The following is a 25,287-nucleotide window of genomic DNA, read 5'->3' on the forward strand; positions in this document are numbered from 1 at the left end:
TATATTTTAACCTCTCTAAAGTTACATCATGACTCTCTTCTTTCTATAATCTATCCTGTCTAATCATCAAAACCATAAATCACAAGTTCTTTTTCATGCAAAAAGTCCATAAAGGGTTTCCAGTCAGCAATAAATGTAGAATACTGTCTTTTCTCTAATCAAAGAAGTCAATTTAGCCATTTCAGCAAGTTCTGTCATCTTCACCAACCATTCCCCTTTTGTAGGTATTGCCAAATCTTTCCATTTTTGTGCATACAATAATCTTGCTGCAGTTATATATTCCGTATTCTGTGGCTCTTTTCTAGCTGTTTATCCATCAGTCCCAAGAGGAAAAGTTCTGGTATCAGGTGAATATTAATCTTTAGAATTTTCTGAATCACTGTATGTATTTGAGCCCAGGATTTTCTAGCTTTTTTACATGTCCACCAAACATCATAAAGTGACCCTTCTTGTTGTTCACATTTTCAACATAAATTTGAAGTACCTTTGTGCATTCTAGATAAATTTTCTGGTGTCATATATCAACAGTACATCACTTTAAAAAAATTCTCGTTTATTGTCGATTCAGAGACTGTAAAACTGGCCTATCTTTGTTATCATCATTTACATGCTGTATCTTAAATAACAAACATGTTCTCCAATGGCAAATCATTATGTAGCCAAAACAGTAGGATTCTTATGCACACAAATGCAAAATGTATTTAGGAACCATCCCCCCAAATAAATAAATCCAAACTTTAAAAATTCTATGAAAGATCAGGCATTCTTGATCAACATGCTATACTAACTGGGTGAAGAAGAAAAAAAATAATCAGAGGGAGAATAGAATGGAGTATCCTAGAAAAAGATACAATACTGAACCAAACATTCGAAGCTGCAGCATTGGCTCCCTAGAACCTCTTTTTCAGAGTGGAAAGACCAACATTTTCCCTCCATTTTCGTGGGCTTTCAGGAGCAAAATGGATGCTTTAAATGTTCATTTTCATTCCTTAAAAGTCCTGAAACTTTAATGTGCTGATGTTTCTTTGGAGAGGGGGTTAGAGAGGTTGAACGAGAAAAATATTTGCCTTAAGCTTCTGCAAGTTTGAAAACACCCATTTTTCTCCTTAACTCCCCCTAAAGGACTAAAATTCCCACTCTGCCCCATGACCTCTTGCCACTAGCAGCCCCAGACCAAGCACAATGTCAGAGTGCAGTCCCTAGGCTAGAAAAAAAGGTTATTTATCTCTGTCTTGGTGTCTGCATATGTTAATAACTCTGATTAGTCAGGCAATCCTTGCGAATGCTAGTTGCTTTTCTCTCCTAGTGAACTGAAAATATACATTAAATATTGTATTGTGCATTTAATAATGTAAAAACAATACAGGTGTTCTAAATCAAGAAAGATAATTAGCAACTAAAATGCTCTGACTGTATTCCAAAATGCCTAGTTTGTTAACAGGTATAGTACTGTTTATCTTACAGATGAAAAAAAAATTTTTTTCCTTAAGAAGGTACAGTATGAAAAGAGTCAGTTGCATGGGAGTCACAGAGTGCACACTATAACAGACTTGCAGTTTCTGTGTGACAGGGGAACAGAGAGCTGCCTAAAATGATTTAATAGTTATACATTGCTCTAAATCATAGGCCGTTGTACAGTCAACATATAAATGAATATTTAGATAAAAAGCTATAATAAAGAAGATACAACATTAGAACATAAGATGGATTTTTAAATTTACTATAAAATTAAGTACCACCTACTATTAGAATATTTTTTTCTCTTGCATTTAATCATAATAAATTAACTGGTGGTTTTTACAGAGCATTCCAGACCTGTTGGTTTCCTTTTGAATTTTATGTTTTCTTTAGGCATTCACTTTCAAGGTAACATTTTTTTAAAATTCTGATGAGAAAACTCAGAAATATCTGTGTGTAGATTGGATTTAGATATTCCATAATTTGTCGTCTTTTCTTTGCAGAGTAAGCAGGATGGTTTTGATTGCAAAAATGAGGAACTGGAAGACTGCTTGTTACCTGCATTAAAATGGATTATTTATTACTAGAGGTAAAGATGAAGCTTATTCCTTTAGTAATAAATGCATATTTTTGCAAAGTTTCTGTGTAAGTCTCACTCTTAACATAATGTAATAAAGAGGTAGAAAATCTATATTCTCTACCAAGCTGATGGATTTATGAAGGAAATAATGTTCTGACTACTTGTTGGATCTTTAACACTTTATAGTAAATGAAATAAATGAAATGAAATGTTAAGTATTGTAAGGAGGAGTAAGTATTGTATTATTGACCACAGGGACCTGCAGATATACATCTTTGATCAAGCTGATCACTAGCCAAAGGTTTAAAGCTTGGCAATTCCACTGTGATACTTCTGAAAGTGACCAAGTATGCTTGGTCTATACTTGACTGTGTTTGGGGAAGTGTTTCCTTATAATTTTACTTTTTATTATACTTCTACATATTTTGGGGTATAACAGAGCACGTTTCTGACTGACCCTGGTTTGGCCCTAATGTGATTGGCATTGCATTATTTGAGTTTGTTATTGGAAAGGATTATATCAAGAGTTCATTAGCAAGCAGAAAAAAGTGCTTCTGGTTGCTATGTTAATTGACAGCATTCTGAGTCCACTTATTTTAAAGCATAATAAGCAAAAGGCCAGTGTCTGCTTTGGACATTATGTTAAATTATGTTGTAAGATTATGTACATTATGAGTAATAGTGAGCCTTGAACTTACACACTTGCCTACCTTCCCCTGGCTCAGTCAGGAGGAACTCAAGAGGCTTTTGGTTTGTTAACAAGCCAGAATTATAAACCATTTACTATTGGTTTGTTTGAACAAAACATAGTTTAAATGAAAGAACGTTCCTAGTTTGGATGTGACAAAGAATTCTGGAAACATTTACTTCTGCTTTAAAATTGATCAATCTTTTCCTTATAACTACACTAGAGTAAGAGAGAAGAGCCAGAATCTGGATGCTGCTGATATACTGATTGCTCAGCTGGGTTTTATTGTTATATCCAAAATGGATTAAAATAAGCAATCATCATTATCTGCATTTAGAAAATCAGGACACTCATCAAATGAGTGTACAAGTTAAATACAATTTCTGCTGACATTGCTCAAATGACCTTTCTGCCTGTATTTGCTTGTTCAGCATAAATGTGTATAGAAGCCCCACCTCAAATGAAATCCAGAAACCTACAGGTGTATGCATGACAGTTTTCTGCAGACATTTACAAAAATGTCAGTAGAAGAAAGATGTTGTTTGGGGGTGGGGGCCACTGTCTTAATCAGGGTGTTTCTGTCGTTATCGCTTCAGCTTTCACCCTAACAAGCCCAGCCCTTGTTGTGGAATTACAACAGTTTTAAAGTTTGTGTATCTTTCACTGAAGAGAAATAGAAGATATTTTCTTTGCTACACAATCTAATGCAGCATGATTTGCTATTCTAAGAGTAATTAAAGATTGAAAAATTATTTTGTAGCCAAATTCATCGAATTTGAAGTGTGCTTAGAATTTGCCACCTTAGATAAAGAAACGTTTTCTTTCCCCCTGCTTCCCTTTCCCTTGTGTCATGTGCAAGGCTAACATTAAAAAGTTATAGGTCATTCTAAAGATGGATGTGAAGCAAAGGAGCCTGTTTTTGTTCACTACAAAAAGCAGATAATGAATTAGTAGAAATTATGTTTATGAGTGTGATAGATGTGAGTATAAAGTCATTTACGAGTCATATCAATTGTCTTCTTTTCCTTCTTTTCAGTAATTAAGTTCTTTGCAACTGTTCTACAGCATCTCTATCTACATAAAAATGAGCGAAGTGCAGGCAATGGTAGAATTCTCTGTGGAGCTCCACAAATTTTATAATGTGGATTTGTTTCAAAGAGGGTGAGTTATTTTTCCTCCCATACAATAAATGTTATGTATCCTGATGGTGTTATTGCAGACATCTTTGTATAGGAAGACTTATTGGGTTTTAATGCAAATCCTGAGATAAAAGGTAGCTGGGGACATGGATCTTACCTTGCTAAATATTACTTATCATCAGCTAAGTAGTTTGAAACATCTTTTTGAGTTGATAGATGAGAAAGAAAGCTGGATTGAAAATATTTCTATTTTTAAAAGTTTATTAACATTTGACATTTGTAACTCTGTAAGGATTTTAAATTAAAATAACAACCTAAATACACTTTGATATTGAGGTTTCTGTGACATTTATAAATATAAATCTAACACAATTGTGACTTAGAGTTTTCTCAAAAGCCTTTAAAGTAGAAGTCTGGTTTCTGTTGTTTATGGTATGGCGGTTTTGTCATTAGTATCTTCATTCCTGAATCTCATTGTGTGCATGTTGCTGTTCTTTTTCATGTCCTATATAATGGAATTTCTTTGTGGCCGTTATTTTCTTGAAAAAAGAAAAAAAATATTCATTACATGCTAAATCATTCAAAATTATGGATATTCACATGTCCTTTTCTTGTGTTTTGAATGTAGAAATTTCCATGCTAAAATTTATTAGATTCTGTGGTTGACTTAGACCCAGTTTGGTGTCATGGTTAAAAATGCTAGACTAGGAATGGGGAAGCTTGAATTCTAATCCTCCCTCAGGCATGAAGGCAGGTGAATGACTCAGCCAGTCACACTCTCTCAGCCCTAGGAAGAAGGTATTGGCAAACCAGTTCTGGAAATGTTACCATGAGAACTTGGATGCCCAGGAATCAGGGTTGATATTAAAGACCAAAACTACAACATAGAAGACTTACTATACATTGTAAAAATTTATACTCCTCCCTCCCAAGTGTTACTGAATATTCAAATATATCCTTGCTTTTCAATAGCAGTGTCTGTACATCCCACCCATAACATCTTCTACATCATCAAATTTAAGTCCATCCTATATTTTAGGAATTTCTTCGAGGGAAAAACTTCCTGTCCTATTGGATAAATGCGAAAAATAAATTGATTCCTTTTATTCACAATAAATAGTTATGATTTTAGAGGAGTATTTTCCTGAGTGCAACAGCAGTCAGATTGAAAACTGTTTAACTGTATATTTGATCTGCGCACCGAGTTCTTGGTAGTGTACAAATGTGTTAAATATTGAATAAAGGAAATGAAAAAAAAAACAATAAAAAGCATAATTGTACAGATAAAAACAGCAGAAAAAGTAATAGGCAATGACACAACAAAATAGTATTCAGTAACTCTAAAATAGTTTCCTATGGAGTCCTTGGGGTTCTCTGAGCTTGGTTGTTTTCTTGTAGATGTTTCGTTACCCAAGTAGGTAACATCTTCAGTGCTAGAAGGGAGTGGGGTTTGCTCTCTGTTTATATACAGTAGCTTGTCCTGTCAGTGTTGTTGGGGGTGTTGTTTTTTCCTTGGTACTTCCTAGATTAGGCTGTTGTTTACTGCTTGATTTTAGTTTCCTAAAATGCCTGGGGAGGAAAAAAAATGCTTTACCTGGTGCCCAAAGAATGATAATGTAGGCATCAGATAAGATTTTGGGGGGAGGTCATTCTAAGACCAGGCACTGCTATTCTGACCGTCAATCTCATGGTAACAAGGCCAATCATGTTAGCGTTAGGCAGTTTGTTTATTAATGAAAGACATACCCTTTATCGTCTGTCAGTAGTGTCACTGGTTTTTATGCACATTTATATTGGATTCGAAGGTGTACTGCAGTTGAAGTCTATTGTAATTAAAACTGCAATTCTTTACTCATTTAATCAGAATTAAATGAAGCTTACATAAAACAATATGTATAACATAAAAGAGTCAGATCTGGTGATAAAATTTTACATGTAGCTTCTGAGATTGTTATTTTAGGCTGTATGAATCCTTTTTGATTGCTTTAACATGTAATTTGTAGAATTTTGTAATTTTTACATTATTTTTATACATTCTATAAAACAATATTCAGTACAAAGTTGGGGTAAAGTGTTTAAAAGGTGAGCATGTTATAAACAGAGTAATTCTAGAAATACTTTTTCTGTGTTGTAGATTCTATCAAATTCGTGTATCTATGAAAATTCCTCCAAGAATACCACACAAAATTGAAGCAAGCTTGTTACGTGCAACTAGTAAGTGTGAATATTTCATTATTATTTAAGCTTTATTATTACTATTTAATAATACTTTTATTAAATAAGTTATCAGCTTATTAGGATTATGTTAGATAATTAAATCTTTTTAGTGAATTGATCTTAATATATATGAGAAATTTGAGCATATACGCATTTTAAAGTTTCTGAAGAAATGAAAAAAATTGAGAAAAGCAGCCAATGTGCATAATATACATATAAATAAGAATTAAATTGTAAATTATATTTGCAATTATTGTCTGTAGTTGTCTGTTGTGAGATTGTATAGAAGATTAACTGGATTTTGTGAAAAAATCATAAATCTTAAAGGAATTGTGGAGTCCTTGGGGTTCTCTGAGCTTGGTGGTTTTCTTGCGAACATTTCATTACCCAGCTAGGTAACATCTTCAGTGCTAGAATGGAGTGGAGTTTGCTCTTTGTGTACAGTGGCTTGCCCTGCCTGTGTTGGTATTTTTTTTTCTTCCTGGTAGTTCCTCGATGAAGGTATTGTTTACTGCTTGATTGTATGTCTGGTGATAATCTTGGTGTTAATCTCTGCTTATCTGGGTGATGATTGCTGGTGAGGAGATGTTCTGGTCTTTTGTTTCCTTTTTATTGTTTCTTTTGAATAGTGTGTAGATGTTGTCTATCTCTCTGTCCCTGTTGATGGCTACGTTGTCTGAATACCAAGCTTCCAGGAATTCCCTCTCATTTTTGGATTTAGCTTGGTCTGAGATGCTGACAGTTTCCTGGTTGAACTATGGTTACGTCTGTCCATGTGTTGTGAGATTAAGGAGTTTTCATCGTGTCTTCTGACGGCTAGTTGGCATTCATGGATGCGCTCTGCTAGCCTTCTGCCTATCTGTCCTACATAGTGGTTGTTACAGTCCTTATACTGTATGTTGTAGATGCAGAAGGAATTTTATAGTTGTATGCAAACAACTTTGCTCTAAATGCTTAGAGTCTAAAACATGTTTCTTCCAGAATACTCCATTCTGGAAGTATTTTGTGCTTGGAATACTTCTGGTATTGTTGGGAAAACATCAGAATACTGATAAGTAAGGTCAGAACAATCCTTTTTGATGTCGAAATAGCAAGGCATTTTGAATTCAAAATACCTTGCATGTTTCTAGAACTTCACTTCAGACCAAATCAGAAATAATAATATTGATGAATTTAATAAGGGTTTAAGAAGTCCCTAAAGATATAATGGACACTTACCATGTGCATGCACACACGCTTGTAGCAATGGCTGCATTGATTTTTATGGTATGCTCTGGTTCTGCTACATTTTCCTTTTTATTGTTATTGTTCATTGACATCATTGGTTTTATGTATTCTGTTGACATTTATTCTGGGAGCTGGAGTTGATTTGCAAGTATTAATTACATGTCCATGAAGTTAATTAAGAATTCTATTCCTTAAGTGGTCAACATCAGTTTTTTATGTTTTTGAATGGCTATATGTTGACTATATTATATCAGAATGGCAAAAGAATGTATTACAACATATCTAGTTGTTTTAAAAAATCTTAAAATAAAAAAATCTCAGTTATCAGCTTGTGAGTAGGAATACATTTTGAACCATAATGGCTGCTTACCAATATTCTTATTTTCAGGTGCTGATCTTGCCTTCCCAGCTTCTGTCCATGACAATGTAGTCTGCAGTAAAACATTTCAGATTCTCTACAAAAATGAAGAGGTCTGTGTGAACGATGCAATGATCTTCAAAATTAAAATGCTATTGGATGAAAGAAAGGTAACAGTGGCATTTATTGAAATTGTTGTTGTTGTTATTATTATTCTGTGCGGGTGGCTGCTAAGAATGTAAGAAAAGTCCTGATAAATGAAGAGTAATGGGCCATCAGTTCCAAAAATCTGTGTAACTCAATAGCCAACCGAAGTATTTAGGAAGCTCAAAGCTGTTAGGTGAGTGGGGAGTAGACAAATATTTTAAACCAATAAATAAGCATCCCAGTGGGTATTGCACCCCAGTGCTCTTTCTTTGCAGAGAAGCAGCAAGCCAAGATACTGTAGAAATTAGGATGACCTGATGATGTTATCTTACCCAGCATGCACAGCGTTCCTGTATATATGTATAAGCATACTTTTGGGAATCAATAACAGTTTATAATTCACCAGAATGTCAAATTCTTGGCTAACCCACTTCCACAGAAAGCAGGATCCTTCTAGAGTCCTTTACCAAGACTTAGTGGATAAGAAATCTCAACAACTGAATTGTTTTCCCCCTTTAGAATTTAATTTATTTTCAAGGTTCCTAAGGCAAAGATACTTTTAGTCTCTTATTCATGGGCCCTATGTAAACTGGTGTAGAGACTGTTCTCTTAACTGATAACAGAGTTCTATCCAGATGGTTAGAATGTGAATCTCTCTCTGTCCTAAGCATACCATTACCCAGAGACTTTCCTGTTAACGAATGCGAGCCTGCTTGTCAGACTTTCCCAATAAACATTTTTACGAGAGAGGGTTCTTTCACGTATACAGAAAAATAACCTAACCCTTCCCTCTCTTTTATGTATAGAAAGTTTGATTCCTTTTAAAATCAGTGCATAAGTTACTTATCAAGGCTGAGAAAAGAGGGTTAACATTGTTCTCCAGAGCCTCAGATTAAAGGGTGGAATTTCCAGGAAAAAGGAAGGTCCAAGGAAATTGAAGCAGAGGAACAGATGCTCCTTCGGACTATTTCTGAAGTAGTGTGTACAAGTGTAGGAAGGAATACACATTAAAATATTAATACTTATTTTTCTGTGCAGTGTAACTTTCCTGTCTTTTATTTCTCCATGCAAGTTAATAAAGTTGGGTGTTTCAGCCTTTAATGCATATCTCAGATTGTGTATGAATAAATTATTTCTGTTTAGAATCTTTTGTGATTTAGATAGAATTTTATTGTCAGTTATTTTTTATTGTAGCATACCATTTTGTGGTCTGTCTAGAGCATTGTGTTCTCTTTTGAAATTCCTTTTGAAAACTGCTGTTTTCCTGTGATTTGAACAGTTCTTGTATTTACCTCATCTAACAGGAAATATTGACATTTTAGTATCCAAGGTTAAAAGTAATTACTACAGTTTATCTTTTTTAAAACAATGTTTGATTTTGTTTAACTCTTGTGAGGAAAGACTGAAATATCAAGTCATATGCCTCAAAGCTGTAGGTCCAGGGTTTTGTTTTGTTTTTTTGCTATATTAGCATATAGAAGTTCCAAGAAAAATGGTTTCAGGTCCATTAAGGTGTCATTTATTCTACATACACAATTCTATAGTAAACTACAGTTACTATTGTGTGCCTTATTTTCACCGAGTGACATGTATTTTTCGTTATCCTTGCCACTATAGGTGACTTCCCTGCATTTGGAAACATATACAGGTAGTCCTCGCTATCTGACCATTTGTTCAGAGACCGTTTGAAATTACAGTGGCACTGAAAAAATGGACTTACAACCTGTACTGGCCATTGCAGGGCCCCCGCAATCACGTGATCAAAATTCGGGCACTTGGTAGCTTGCCCGCACTTATGACTGCAAGGGTGCTGCAACTCCCCCCACCCGCCTATCTCTCCCCCATTTGTGCCCTTTTGGCCTCATTCCTCACCTGGCCTCTCTTTCCTTCATTAAACCTCACCCCATTCCCCTCCTCCCATTGCTTCCTGAAGCCATATGTCCTATACCTTCTGGAAGCCACACCTCAAATTCCCTTCCCTGGACTGTCCCATTCTGCAAGACCAGGTTTCTGAAGGATCGTGAGAATGGGAAAATTGTAAATCCAGTTTTTTCAGTCATTTCGAACAGTTAGATAGGGAGGACTACCTGTAGTTAATCCTGTTCCCTCTGTATGGTTGAGATGTTGAATAGGGGGATGTTTAGCTATGACACAATCACGCATACTTGTAGGGAGTGCACACCCATCTTTTTTCTTTGGAAACCTGAAAGGGCAGGATCCGAAAGTGCAAATGGACCTCCAGAGCTCAGCTTCTCAGGCTCTTGTTGGATCCATTCCTTTCATTATCTCTAGAGACTACCTTATCCTTGCAGTCACAGCTCTGTAAGAAGAATTGGGATGTTTGGTAAGTGTTGTTTCAGGATCCACACATCAAGGCAATTGTTCATCTGTTCTTTATTTTTCTTTTGTATTCTAGGCTATTGAGCCAATGGACCCATAGGTGCTCCATTGACAAATTACCTGCCCATATGGACAGTTTGGTTCTTTCGGCATGGAATGAGAATGACTGGCCCCATGCCATACATCCTGGTTGTAAATGATTTATGTTCCCTGGCTAGCCAGCAAAAAAACAGCCCTGGATTACTGAAGCAAACACAACAGCATACTGTTTATATAGAACTTTAAAACACATAGGCCCATTTTGTACAAATAATATTGCATTTAAAATCCAGTGTTTATTCACTCAAATTTTTTAAATTGCAGTTGTAGCATTTAAAAGCATTGTTGTTTGCTTTTCTATATGCTGTTTTGTTCTGCATAGTAACATTTTTTATTACAGTATTTCAGTTTATTGTGAACAACTTTATAATTGCGAACAAATGAAGAGAAATATATAAATATTGTTTCAACATGGGAATGCATGGTAAACCATAGTTTGTGTAACTATTTTATTTTCCTAGATTGAAGAGTCTCTTAATGAAATGAATTTCCTGCTATCTTTAGATCTGCACTTCACAGATACAGATTATTCGTAAGTTTAGAGCTAAGTTACATATTAGTCTTGGTACAATTACATTGAGTATTTATATTTTTCAGATGGAGTTCTGTGTGTAACATTGTACACACTATGTGCATCAATGTATACATGGAATTCTTTTTTTGCTCACTGTTCATAGAAAGTTGTAAGCACTGAACTCATTCTTTTATTGAACTGCCCTTAATATTGAAATATTAGAAAAGTTAGTGTTGTGTATTTTTAGATCCATTATGGATTTTTAATTCTTCTAAATTGGGCTATATAAATTGATATAATTATACATTGTAAAAATTATTGTGATGGAATATATGTATCAAAACTAAAGTGTTTCTAGTTATTAGTGCTGGGATTGCCTTTTTTGCTTGATTTTGGATTTATTATTATATACTTTGTGTGTATATGTGTAAATACATTTCCATGTGTTTTATATTTGTTATTACAGTATACATTATTATTGTGTATTTCCATATATGACATCATATTGCTTTCATTGAAGGTTACATCTGGTTATTCAATGCATGGTTTTGTTTAATCTTCCTTGTATATGGCGCCTTCTAATGATCTCATAGGAAGATTACTGAAAGGTCTGATGTTAAACAAATTATCAAATGAAAATGGATGTCTTTACTAAAACTATATGTTACAGAAGATCTCAATCATTGCTTTGTATTCTTGGATTCTTAAACTAGCATTAAATTATTTTCAAAATAATTTAATTATTTTGTATTCTTGTTTTTAGGTCAATAACACATTTTTTTTACCTGTTTATACTCTTTTTCATTTAGGCCAGAGGACCTGAGCACATTGCAGCTAATTAGCAGCCGAACACTAAAGTTGCACTTTACTTTACACCGAGGCCTTCATCACTATGTCAATGTTATGTTTGATTACTTTCACCTCTCTGTCATCTCTGTTATAGTGCATGCCTCTTTAGTTGCTCTTCACCAGCCATTGATAAGGTAATGAATAGAAATGTTCTGTTTTTAAAAATAATACTTTAATGTGATGAAACCCATTCTTATTTTGTTGGTTTTATTGATAAAAGTACTTGGGAAAGTGATCATGCAATTTAGATTGAATAGCTACACTACTAAAATTTATAGGTTTTGATAGAGCCACAATACTGAAAATATTTAGTGTTAAACACTAAAAATAATAATTTTAATTGTAGTGTTAACTATTCTTATGGAAAGAAAGCACTATAAAAACAGGATGACATAATTGTTTGCATTATATGAAAAGTTATTGTGTGAGTTGGTTCCTTTGATGCTTTAGCTAAAAATGAAAACTTAAACTTTCACTTAGCAAGCTATATAATTTATTTATGTCTTATTCAGAAATTTGTACTAAACGATACTCCTAATGGCCATGTCCAATTTTACAAATTTTCCCTTTTCTGTCAGCCTCTTACACTACAGATTATTCTATTTAATAAGGTCTGATTTCTGGTACAGCATTTTTAAGAAGTGGGGAACTACCATAGGAAATATTACATTTGCTAACTCCGCTATGCGTATATACAGTGGGGCAAAAAAGTATTTAGTCAGCCACCAATTGTGCAAGTTCTCCCACTTAAAAAGATGAGAGAGGCCTGTAATTTTCATCATAGGTATACCTCAACTATGAGAGACAAAATGAGAAAAAAAATCCAGAAAATCACATTGTCCGATTTTTAAAGAATTTATTTGCAAATCATGGTGGAAAATAAGTATTTGGTCAATATCAAAAGTTCATCTCAATATTTTGTTATATATCCTTTGTTGGCAATGACAGAGGTCAAAAGTTTTCTGTAAGTCTTCACAAGGTTTTCACACACTGTTGCTGGTATTTTGGCCCATTCCTCCATGTAGATCTCCTCTACAGCAGTGATGTTTTGGGGCTGTCGCTGGGCAACATGGACTTTCAACTCCCTCCAAAGGTTTTCCATGGGGTTGAGATCTGGAGACTGGCTAGGCCACTCCAGGACCTTGAAATGCTTCTTACGAAGCCACTCCTTCGTTGCCCGGGCGGTGTATTTGGGATCATTGTCATGCTGAAAGACCCAGCCACGTTTCATCTTCAATGCCCTTGCTGATGGAAGGAAGTGCTCACTCAAAATCTCACGATACATGGCCCCATTCATTCTTTCCTTTACACAGATCAGTCGTCCTGGTCCCTTTGCAAAAAAACAGCCCCAAAGCATGATGTTTCCACCCCCATGCTTCACAGTAGGTATGATGTTCTTTGGATGCAACTCAGCATTCTCTCTCCTCCAAACACAACGAGTTAAGTTTAGACCAAAACGTTCTACTTTGGTTTCATCTGACCATATGACATTCTCCCAATCCTCTTCTGGATCATCCAAATGCTCTCTAGCAAACTTCAGACAGGCCCAGACATGTACTGGCTTAAGCAGGGGGACACATCTGGCACTGCAGGATTTGAGTCCCTGGCAGCATAGCGTGTTACTGATGCTAGCCTTTGTTACTTTGGTCCCAGCTCTCTGCAGGTCATTCACTAGGTCCCCCCATGTGGTTCTGGGATTTTTGCTCACCGTTCTTGTGATCATTTTGACCCCACGGGGTGAGATCTTGCATGGAACCCCAGATCAAGGGAGATTATCAGTGGTCTTGTATGTCTTCCATTTTCTAATTATTGCTCCCACAGTTGATTTCTTCACACCAAGCTGCTTGCCTATTGCAGATTCAGTCTTCCCAACCTGGTGCAGGTCTACAGTTTTGTTTCTGCTGTCCTTTGACAGCTCTTTGGTCTTGGCCATAGTGGAGTTTGGAGTGTGACTGTTTGAGGTTGTGGACAGGTGTCTTTTATACTGATAACAAGGTCAAACAGGTGCCATTACTACAGGTAATGAGTGGAGGACAGAGGAGCTTCTTAAAGAAGTAGTTACAGGTCTGTGAGAGCCAGACATCTTGCTTGTTTGTAGGTGACCAAATACTTATTTTCCACCATGATTTGCAAATAAATTCTTTAAAAATCAGACAATGTGATTTTCTGGATTTTTTTTCTCATTTTGTCTCTCATAGTTGAGGTATACCTATGATGAAAATTACAGGCCTCTCTCATCTTTTTAAGTGGGAGAACTTGCACAATTGGTGGCTGACTAAATACTTTTTTGCCCCACTGTAACTCTTTTCACATTTTGAAAAATGTACAAGTACTGCGTCTGAACAGATTTTTTTCCTTTGAATTTCCAAATACTTTTTGCATATTTTAGACAAGGTACATCGACTGGTGCCTGTCAGACTTCAGTTTTTAATAGCTTTAGCTAGCATGATCATTGGCAGGAAATCATGGAGTTATAGTTAATATGGAAGACCATACTTACTAGTGTAAAGATTTCTCTGATGTACATGCTGAGCATTTCCTATTTATATAGGAAAACAAGAAAATTGCTTCATTTCTGTTCACTCTGAGCAATGAAGATTGTGAATCAGATTTAATTAATTATAGGTATGCTATTTGAAGTATTTTTTTTCTGTAGTATCTCTTTCCTTTGGGTAGAAAACTGTGTTTAATGCTGGCAGTCTAGATTTTTAATTTTTATAATTAACAATTGGAGCAAAATTGAATGACAAAAGAAGGTGTAGTTTCATCTCTATTAAAATCCAGAAGCTTTAAATCTATTGTATTCAGTGGCTGGAAGCTACAAAAGTACAGAAATTTTCAAAAGAGCAAAACAGAGGTAAGCTGATAGATTTATTAAATGTTTTTAAAGGCTCTGATTTCTGCATGTTTTTATGATAGCATAATTTAATGGTTCTTTCCAAAATTAGTGTGGCTTTGTCCTTCATGGTATACATAGCAGTAGATATTTGAGTATTCATGCTTTTATGGCATTTGAGGTTAGGAAATAAAATGTTGCAGTGGAAATTGAGAAACAGATGAGTTAGGAAGTATATACATTATTGTATAAGATTAGAGATTCTCTGACAGATTTGATTTAGAGATTTTTAAAAATCTTTTAACCTTTTTTCTTTTTAAATATATTTTTCCTGGTAAAATCTATGTGCTACATTTTGACCATAATAAAAAGTCAGCAATAAAAGAGATACAGATGAAAATATATGTAAACACACATGTATTTTCAGAGATAGGAACTATTTAGTTTCCCCTTTCTGAGGATGGTTTTTGTGCTTCCTCTTGAATGCATCCATTTATGATGCAGATTAGTAGGAGAAATGGATGGTCTACTCATTAGTGGTGGATTAATGGAAGGACAAGAGTCCTTTTATCCAGAATTGGAAGTTAGAAGAATTAGCTATTGGTTATGATTAATGATAAGTAGAAAAGGCAAAGTATCTCTTACTGATGGCTTTCATTGTCCATTGTGATTGCTGTTCTTTGCATTTTCATCTGCTGCAGTTTTTCTGTCTTTCTGGCAAGAATGTCTTTCTCTGCTTTTTTATTTGTCTCTTGGAAAATCAGTCTAACTCAGATGAATAGTTTTATTCACTGAAGTGGTGGTAAAGGGACAAATGATGGTACTTGTATTGATCATTGTTTAAATATATGGTACACTTCTCTTCCATTGAGTGTATTGATGCAACCTAATTTTTGTCTAACAACTTCTAGTAGAAATGTTATAGATACAAGGTATCTGAAGAAGTTATAGTTCTCTGCAAACAACTAAATGCGAGATTATTCCTAAATTAATCTAGTAGAGTAGGACTGGCAGTGTTAAAGGGAGATAGTGCAGAAAAATTATGCAGGTTATGTATGTAGCTACAGCTTGAACAATATCATTATACTTTTCATTCAACTATATGATTTTGGATTTGTCCTATCAACAAAACAGTTATGAGCTATGCTTCTGACAGTGTAGGATCCTAATGGTCATAGGTATCCTTCATACTGCTATCCTAGCAGTTTTATTCACTAAAAGGTTAAACTTTGTAGTAGAGCTATGCAAAGCATTTGAAAGAAGTGCTTCGCAAAATGCATTAGTATGAACAATGCACTTCTGTTCAAAGAGTTAAAGAAGTTGCATCCTTTGCGAGATTCACCTAGCTGCTTCAGAGATGTTACCTCTGTACAAGAGAGTGCGTGCACAGACAGAGATTCCACTGGATCATAATGCTATAGTATTCATTATTCATGCAATGCACTTCCTGTTGTTGCATTTGTTAAGTTTATGTAAACCCTTGCTTTTTACTTAACTAAGCACAATTGAAAGAGACCTAATTTTGGACCCACAAGCAACTGGAAAGAAAGCAGTACAAATTTACTTGTTCTCTTAATGAAAAACATGTTCATTAAAGACTTTATTTTCTTTTTTAGATCTTGGAATATTTTAATATGTTTTGTTTTTCCTTGTACCATTTCAGTATTACAAACATTATATGTGAATTAGTCTGTGTATCTCCTCTCAAGCATACAGTGATGTATACTTTTTAGCTTGGCAAAATTGCAATTTCTTTTCTTTACATGGTGATATTCAAATGTAGTTACTTTTTATATATTCTGGTTGGAAGCTTATAATGTGATTATTTAGTTGAATGCTTTTCCAAAAGTAATTCATTTGTTAAAAAGAAATAACAGAATTTGTTAAAAGGAAATAACAGGTTGTGTTGAATCAGTAAAATTCAGGTAAAATAAATTTAATTACAATAACTTCTATATATTACCTCCCTTCCTTAGTTAGGCCTATTCCCATTTCTCAGTTGAATGAGAACTTTCAAAAGTACTTTTAAAAGTTGCCCCAAACATTAATTCCAAGATTGTTCCAATTTAAGCTACTGTTAGCAATTCATTCATCTACAACCATCTAAAATATTATTTACAATAATTTAAATAATCATATTTAGTTTTATGCATCGTCGTACTCTGGGCAGTATAGTGGCCTTCTTTATATGCTAGTTGTAGCAGATACTGAAGTAGTAGTTTGTACCAAGCTTTAATTCTCTACTATTGCTTTTTCTTGCAATCTTTGTAATTTAGCTCTTGTACCTGTTTTGATGTTTAATTCTGCCCTCATTTGTTTTTAGCTTTCCTCGCCCTATAAAGAATACTTGGTTAAACAGAAATGCACCAGCACAGAACAGGGATTCTGTGATTCCTTCTCTCGAAAGTGTTGTCTTTGGCAACAATTACACCAAGCAGTTATCATCTGATGTAAGATCGGAATTATTTTGTCTTCTTAATAGGCTGAAAAGTACAAACATTTCACAGAACAATTTTTAAAAAGCAAAACCTTTTCAATTCATTGAAATTACATGGAATAAATGCTGTCAAATATCTGGTATATTAAAACATTACTTACTAGAAATACTGGTCATGATGCTATGTAATAGATAAATACTGCTGCTGTTCATGTTAAAATTTGACTGAGAAATAAATCCTAAAAAGTAGACTTTTTAACAAAGAAATTCAATGAATTGTAATACTGAGAAAGTGTTACAAAATAAGACTGCAGCCTTCCAGAACCAGGAAGCCCTCAAAGTTCATGGGAAGCCTGCCTGCCTGCCTGCCTGCCTGCCTGCCTGCCGCCTGCTTTCCACACTGCCTGTTAATTACTATTCTGGAATGCCCCCAACTTGGGGCGGGGGAGATGAGTAGGTGACTGGGGTGCAGAAGCATGTGTAGAAAGAATGCCTTGGGTAATATCTTGAGCTTTGTCTTTAAACTTGAAATAACATGTTGATGTTTCCTTATGACTTAAAAATTATATAAATCCATTTTTAGGGCTGCAGTTTTGTAATAGCAGAACCTTTCTTGAATCATGCTTACAGTCTTCACCATACACTTTGTGCCGGTTTGCTGCTCGCTTTCAAAGGATTACACAGCTATTTCACCAATTTATCAAATGAATTGCCTTCCTGTCAAAAATTAGATGCAGGTATGTCAAATGCTTTTTCCTTCTATGGCAAAGCCTGTATACCACCTTACTGCTAAGATACACCTTAATAAGGATATAGATAATACAATATAAAATGCTGCCCATAGAGTTAATTATGCAGCCTATTTTTTAATTGTATATCTTGACTTGAGGATTTTTTTTAAATATAAAATTTACCCTTTATTCTCATATAATGTGTCAAAGCACCCACGTTATACTAAATATGGCTTATAATTATATTAATATATTATAATTATATATTAATAAGCAATACACTATGCTTCTAGACGCTTAACACTTGCAAGACAAAAATGCTTTTAAGATAGCTATTCTGTATTCACAGGCCTTTATTTGCCCACACTAGGCAGACACATTTATTTATTGTGGGAAGGATTACGATAATTTATATATGAATTATATATAATGTATACATTAAGTTCATGTATGAATTAAAGAATGTGTAGAATTTTGTCTCATTAAAGCTAAAAACTATGGATTGAGATATAAATCTACTCATTGATCTAGAGCAGGGCTATGCAGTGGCCTGAATTCAGAAGGGAAAAGATTTGGAATATGCATGGACATCTCTGTCACAGTTGTCAACAGCTCCTTAAAGAAGCTGAATCTTTTCCTGGGCTCACGCTGCTCTGCAGTCCCCCCAAAAAAGGAACATTTAATTCAACAAAATGTGATCAGGGCATACTTCACCTGTTCTCTTTTGAATATTGAACAGTATACAGCCCTAATTTATAGTTACAGTTTATAGATGTAAACTGTACATCTATAAACATTTAAAGCCAATTTTAAGCTTTTATTTGTTTCCTTTGGATAGCAAATTATCAATTACTTTTTGAAAATGGTTGTGAAGAGTTTTGCCCCAGAACTAAGATCCAAGGTACTCTTTCTAGTTTGACAACTAGGTCAGAATAGTATCTATATTATGTAGTCCATATTTTCCTTATTTGCTTTTACTCACCAACTCTAGCATCACCAGAGGCTTCTATGCCAAATAGTTCAGCTCTTTTTAAAATTCCGAGTTGATTGGAAATACCAAAAACTAGATTTGCAATTCAGTATACCAGAAAGAAATTCCAAGGGTGCCCACAGGTTTATTTGGTGAAAAATATATATTACACAATATTAGAGCCCTGTTCTTGATCTAACACCTCAAAATAAAGCCACAATTACTGCAAAACATTTTATTTAAAATGTATTTGCATTAATAGCAATAATAATCAAAACTAAAATTTCTTACATAATATGATATACACTTAGGAAACTCTGGTTCCATCTGAAGGGCTTACAATTCTTTGTGAGACCATGTCATATGATATGGTGATTTAGTATAACCTAACACTGTATATTTATATACAGTGGTGATAAAGTATTATACAACATTGATATACTGATATAATAAAACTTAAGTAGCATTTCTAAAATAAAGGGATATTAGAAGCTTTAATTATATTCATCACTTTTCTTTTAATAATACAGGATAAGCCTAGGATTTAGAATCATGGAGATAAATACATATGCACTATTAAGACAAGTACCTGTACATTTCTTCTTCACCCCATCTCTCATGCAATCAAAGAGTCAGTTTGATGGGAAACCAAAAACTAAAATAAGTTCACTTAAACCAACTGTTAAAAAAGAGATGCAGAAGGAACATCAGCATATAGGTGATTCCTAGCTTAATAACCATTGTGTACTTACTCTATTTAGTAGCAGTTATAATAGTAAATGAGGCAAGGCAGTCTTCATTGATGCAATGATTAACAAAGAAAGCCCCAGTTGTATTTGCAGTTTTATATGTGTGTAAACTGCTTTTTGGAACTCGGTCATTAAAGATTTAATGTACTTGACAGAATTAGAAAGTTAGTAGTTGTGTTCACATTCAATATTATGCAACATTTCTGGAGAATCCTAGTTTACCACGAATGAGCTGCATGCTGGTTCATGCTTGCCTCCTTTTGCTAACCCAGGTAATCCTGTGGCTGGAGTCACACTATATTTCCTACAGCTACAAGTTAACCAATTACTGTCTTGAAAAAGTGAACTTTAAAATTGGAAAGAGTTTTTAATACGCTATGCTTTTATTGCTGACATTTTCTGTATTTAATATTTTATTTAGATTTTTAGATTTATTTATTCAATATTTTAGAAGCCAGAGCATTTAGAAGCCATACCCCCAGTGAGTTCTAACCATGCTTCTAAATTTCAGTGCTATGACTTTAAGGTACTTCAGAAATGAGATTAAAGTTATATGTGGACTATACTAGTGTGGCTGCATATAGTAATTAAACAGGGTGTGATGTTTAAGCTAAGAAAAGTCTTGTTTTGCCATTTTCACTTGTAAAATGATACAGCAAGCCAAGGACCCAGGCATAGATTAAATAGTAAACTTTCTATTCGTGGTTAATGTATCTGATCATGATCCTGGAAGGACTGCACCATGTACAAACTAGCTCCATACACAAACTGGTTTATGCATAAGGGTACAGGCTGATCATGGCAAACTAGGATTCTCCATAAACCTAGTTTTACATGCAACAGCACATAGATACAGCTAAAATCACATTAGGACTCTAGCAATTATTTGCAGATATTTGGATCTGAAGTGGAAAAAATATTTCAGAGCACTATATCTGTACTATATAGTACAGTACTATACTATCTGTATTATATCTGTCAATACCTTCTTTAAAAAGCCACACCTTTTCCTGGATTTGTACTGCAGCTACCTGATCCCACAAAAATGTGTGTTTTAGTTGAGGGATCAACAAAGTTCAACAACATCTTCATGCCTTGTGGCCATCTCCTTAACTCCTTCCTGTGCACCCAGGAAAAGGCATGGCTTCTTTAAGGAGGTGTCAACAGATACAGCTAGCATGCCCATATCTCCTCTTAAGCACTTTTTCCACTTAAGAGCCAAATACCTGCATGTTCCTAAACTGTAGGTTGTTGTCCTAATCTAAAATTTCATTAGAATAGCAAAATGTACCCCAGAATTGATACATGAATTGGGATGCAACATTTGGTATTGTTATTAACATAATCTTTGTGTTCTGTAATAAATTGTTTCTATGCATTTTGCACAGTAACAATTTGTAAGCTCCTGTATTTCAGTCACATAGTTGTAAATACATCTATCTAGCTTTATGAATTATTTAAGGAAAAATATCTGAATATCTTCCTTAAGATTAAAAGTTGTGTTTCAATAATAAGGATTACCCCACAAAGAATCATTTAAATGAACCTACTCTAATCTTTGCAGGAATTGAATTAAACCCATGAGTTAGCCAATTTTTTTTTTTAAACAAGTTTAAAATTGAAAAGAAAGATTTTAATACATATGTTTTTATTGCTTACATTTTCTGTAGTTAATATTCTATTTAGATTTCTAGGTTCATTTATTCAGTATTTTAATTTGGCCTGTGTATATGGAAAAAAAACTTATTATGCATAGGACTTTTACTGGGTTGGTGATGTGTGCTAGTATTACTAATATGAGCTTATAAAACCTATTACTGAAAGTATTGAGTGCAAATCAGAGTTGCATGTATGTAAGTTTGGATGAAGTATTGGCTTACTTACCTGCAATGTGAATTATTATCATAATATAATGGGGTATTTGTTGTACACTACCTAGAATTTTGATTCAAATGGGATTCTAGCAAAAAGTCTGAAATCTTGTTTAGAAGCATTTCTGTTTGTTTCTTTTAAATTGCCTTGCACTGTGTACTTTCTTTTTGTCTTCTGTTTTCTTATTTTTCTGATGTACATTTTTATTTTCATAATTGGCTTTTTTTTGGTTTTACAAAAAGAGAGAACAGTTTTGTACAAATCATGTTCCATCCTGCTATATTTAAATAACAGAAATCGTTAGCATTTAAACAATCTTGCATTAACAGATTAAACCCCAAACAAATGATAAGCCAAAAGCAGCCATAATGTACATCATCAACTCCAGATCTAGAAAGCTACTAAATTCTATTCTTTAATTTTCTTATCTAATTTCACTAATTAGTAGGCAAATTATAAGCTTTCTTACTAACTTTAAAGCTAATAATAATAGTAATAGTAAACACGAATGAAAGAGTGTAGTAACTAGTCGTGTGTACAATCCCTATAACTAGCCAAGTCCAGCATGCAGGTCCTTTATGAACGTCTTCTCAGAAGAAAATATCTGCGAATCCAGGGAGACGCCTATCTAGGTATGTTCTTTAAAAAGTGGGTTATATTCATAACCCATTAGGATTTATTATAGTAAAATCATATTACTGTTTGTAAATAATACCTATTATTTCATGTTTACAGAAGATCAAAGAGGAGCCTAAAAATATCATCCAACCCCAGGATAAGAGGGTTAATTAGCCTAATGTATACATTAAATTAAGGCTCTGTCTAGCTTTGTCTGAATTTGCAGTGTTGATGAAATGAGATACTTTCACTGGAAGTTCAGTTTCTCCCCCTGCAGTTTCTCTGTCCTTGTGATAGCACACTTTGTAATAATTTCTGGTTCTACCTTCAGTCATGAGATAAAATAATAATATATGCTTACACTCCGAATGCAAATATTCAGTGAGTTGAATCCAGATTTCCTGTGCATGGAATTCTGCTCCCAAGATATTCTGGTGAAAGAAGAAGGGCAGGAAGATTGGGAGATTGTACTCTCCTGAACAGCATATACGGTGGTACTAGAAATTGCACGGGGAAAAGTGAATCAGCAAATAATCACTGCATCCCCCTTAGTGGGAGCCTTCACTGAATTGGGATCTCTTCTGTCAAAGAGAGACAGCAAAAGCATTTCTGTTCATGGAAAAGATCCAATCCAATATCTTATTTCTGTTGGATATCATTTGCAGTCCCTTTGTTGCCTTTATATATTTTTAAGAGCTATTAATAAATAAACAGTTGTACATTACTGTTACTTGTACATTTTGAACTTCTTAATTAGAAAGATAAAGGGAGAATATGCTCTTGATTGTCTTAAATCACAAAAGGAAAAAACCTTTTCCACTGAGTTGTAGTTCTGCATTAGCCTGTTTAGGAACATAATTGTACTTTAAGGCACAATCCATTTTGCCGTAAGTGGAAAAGGCACTGCATTTTTGGTGTTTGTTTGCCTTCAGCTAGAGTACATCGCTGGGATGAGTATCCTGTTTTCTCCATTCAACTGTCTCTAGCTGTTCTAAAAATAAAATAATTCTTCAGCAAAGATATCGGCATTAAAGGAATGCTTTGTAAACAAGAATATGGGATTGACCTCCTTCCTTTCTGCGATATTGTATTCTTATTGTATAATTATTTAATACATTTTATAATCTGGGTGTGAAATCAATTATCACAATTTGACATACAGATATAAATTACTGGAAAACTATGCAGATATTATTAATATTTTTAAGGAACTTACAACCTGTTAATATTTTCCAGCATCAGAAGAGAATCTGAAAATTCATGTTCCCTGAAAATAAATGTTACTGCTTAAAAAAATGAATTAATACAGTGGTACCTCGGATTACGAACTTAATTCATTCCATGACTCTGGTCACAGCCCGAATTGGTCGCAACCCGAAGCAAATTTCCCCATAATGTTCAATGTAATTACCGTTAATCCGTTCTGGCGTGGAGGACAGGGAGGTGGCTATTGCTTGGAGGGAGAGTCCCCCTCCCTACAACCACGTGTCGGGTGGAAAATGGCCACGGACCACGTGTCAGGGGCGGAAAAGTGGCCACGGACCACGTGTCGGGCGTAAAAATGGCTGCAGACCACGTGTCAGGGGCGGAAAAATGGCTGCGGACCATGTGTCGGGGTGGAAAAATGGCAGCGGACCACGTGTCGGGCGGAAAATGGCCGCAGACCACGTGTCGGGGTGGAAAAATGGCCGCGGACCATGTGTCAGGGGCGGAAAATGGCCGCGGACCACGTGTCAGGCGGAAAAATGGCCGCAGACCACGTGTCAGGGGCAGAAAATGGCCGCAGACCATGTCACGGGAGGGGAAATGGCCGCGTATCCTATTCGTACCCCGAGGCGGAGTTCGCAAACCAAGGAAAAATTTTGTGGCCGGAGCTGGTCGTAACCTGAAAAGTTTGTTAACAGAAGCGTTCGTAACCCGAGGTTCCACTGTATGTAACTGATATTGTGTTGGGCCCTTCAGTTTGGATCATATATCTTTTAGCAGTAGCATCTGCAACAAACTGTGATGACATCAAAATGACAACACATGCTGTGACAGCATCATCTAACTGCCATGATCACATACTTGTATCCTGACATCTAACACAAATATGTAAGTCACAGCATTTGCATGATGATGTCACACACATTTCCTTATTTCTCCTCATTCCCCTGCAAATGTTGGTGCTCCTTAGCCTAGTTGCCTGCTAACTAGGTCTTCCTAATATTTTGAAACCATCTGCTGTGACTCTGGTTGCTATAATTTAAAGAAATTCACATGCATATTGAGAAAAGCATGCAATCGTAAATCATTAATTCCGTATGACTTGTAATATGGATTGTGGCCCTGTTGATTCATAGTTTTAAAAGAGCCAGTTCCTCCATATTTTATGGATAATTCATTTCTCTGTACTTTTTCTCCTGAAATTACTAATTTAATACATACAGTATGTTAATGCATAGCATAATTTACTAGTTTAGAAAATATGTAATATACAAGGAGCTATCCAACTTAACAATGGCTAAGGTGCTGGCCTAGAAACCAGGAGACGGTAAGTTCTAGGCCTCCCTTAGGCATGAAAGCCAGCTGAGTGATTTTGTCCTGTCACTTTCTCTCAGCCCAACCCATCTCACAAGATTGTTGTTATGGGGAAAATAGGAGGCAGGAGTATTAGGTATGCTCACCGCCTTGAGTTATATATAAAAAAGGTGGGATAAAAATATAATAACAGCAACAACCATGAAAGTAACAGCTAAGTGCACTTTTTCCAGCCTTCTTGCACAGACAGATGCAGAACTGAACCCAGTGAAAAAGCAACAGTATTGTGTCCACTTGAACACAGCCTATGAACAGGCTGACAGCAACACATATATACTTCTCAGGCTGTTGGTTTGAGGCTTTTTTCCAATGTACATGTTCAATGTTAACGTTTCCATTTGGCAACCTACCAGAAAGTGCACAACATAAAAATATAGAGGGACATTACATTACAAACAACAACTTCCCCATAGCAAATCATTAAAAACAAAACTAAAGTTACCTATCATGTAAGCAGCAATCCATGATTAACTGACTCACACTAAATACCAGCACCCCCGCCCCTGCTTTTCTCTTAACTCACTCAAGCCAATGTCAGCATCAGTGAATCTGCTCTTGTTGTTTATTGGTTAACGCAGACTCTAAGCTCCGTAGCTTGGGGAAATTTACAAAAAGCACAAGCCAATTATGGGACATCAGAACATTTAAAATATTTTGTTCTGTGCTTGTGACAAAATTTTGGGATATGGGAAATTTTGCTCTGGGCTCTGAACGGTGAAAGAGTTGTTTCAAGTTCAGAACTTTCTGCCCATTCCTAGAACTTACGTATTGACTGAGTTTGTGTAAACTCTTAGTTGAACCTACAAAACTCTATATCCTGGGCCAAAACAAATGAATGTTACACTTAGGAAAAATGAAAGGTGAATGCTAACTTTATT

General features: G+C 35.0%; 1 protein-coding gene and 1 long non-coding RNA gene across 7 annotated transcripts in view; one reads left to right on the plus strand and one right to left on the minus strand.

Moving 5' to 3' along the window:
- Window positions 1–25,287, plus strand: part of FAM135A (family with sequence similarity 135 member A) — a 66,856-nt gene that overhangs the window by 17,589 nt on the left and 23,980 nt on the right. For 3 of the 5 annotated variants that reach the window (XM_088137615.1, XM_088137604.1, XM_088137620.1), the window contains exons 2-10: window positions 1,962–2,047; window positions 3,763–3,887; window positions 6,000–6,079; window positions 7,698–7,837; window positions 10,715–10,785; window positions 11,577–11,750; window positions 16,776–16,902; window positions 17,473–17,626; window positions 21,766–21,843. In XM_088137615.1, the coding sequence (XP_087993741.1) occupies window positions 3,811–3,887; window positions 6,000–6,079; window positions 7,698–7,837; window positions 10,715–10,785; window positions 11,577–11,750; window positions 16,776–16,902; window positions 17,473–17,626; window positions 21,766–21,843 (901 nt within the window). In that variant the 5' untranslated portion in view covers window positions 1,962–2,047; window positions 3,763–3,810. The remainder of the gene's footprint in view (window positions 1–1,961; window positions 2,048–3,762; window positions 3,888–5,999; window positions 6,080–7,697; window positions 7,838–10,714; window positions 10,786–11,576; window positions 11,751–16,775; window positions 16,903–17,472; window positions 17,627–21,765; window positions 21,844–25,287) is intronic. The other 2 variants (XM_088137629.1, XM_088137633.1) reach the window with 1 other exon arrangement.
- The window catches only part of LOC112541721 (uncharacterized), a 47,995-nt gene continuing 26,733 nt past the window's right edge, over window positions 4,026–25,287 (minus strand). For both annotated transcript variants that reach the window (XR_003085684.2, XR_015795595.1), the window contains 3 exons: window positions 22,191–22,260; window positions 7,680–7,764; window positions 4,026–4,404 (listed from right to left, as the gene is read on the minus strand). This is a non-coding gene — a long non-coding RNA (uncharacterized LOC112541721). The remainder of the gene's footprint in view (window positions 4,405–7,679; window positions 7,765–22,190; window positions 22,261–25,287) is intronic.

Source organism: Python bivittatus, unplaced genomic scaffold (genome assembly GCF_059951505.1).
Source record: "Python bivittatus isolate LINGU-HERP-01145 unplaced genomic scaffold, Pbiv_v1 ctg000020_np1212, whole genome shotgun sequence".
Taxonomy (NCBI): Eukaryota; Metazoa; Chordata; class Lepidosauria; order Squamata; family Pythonidae; genus Python; species Python bivittatus.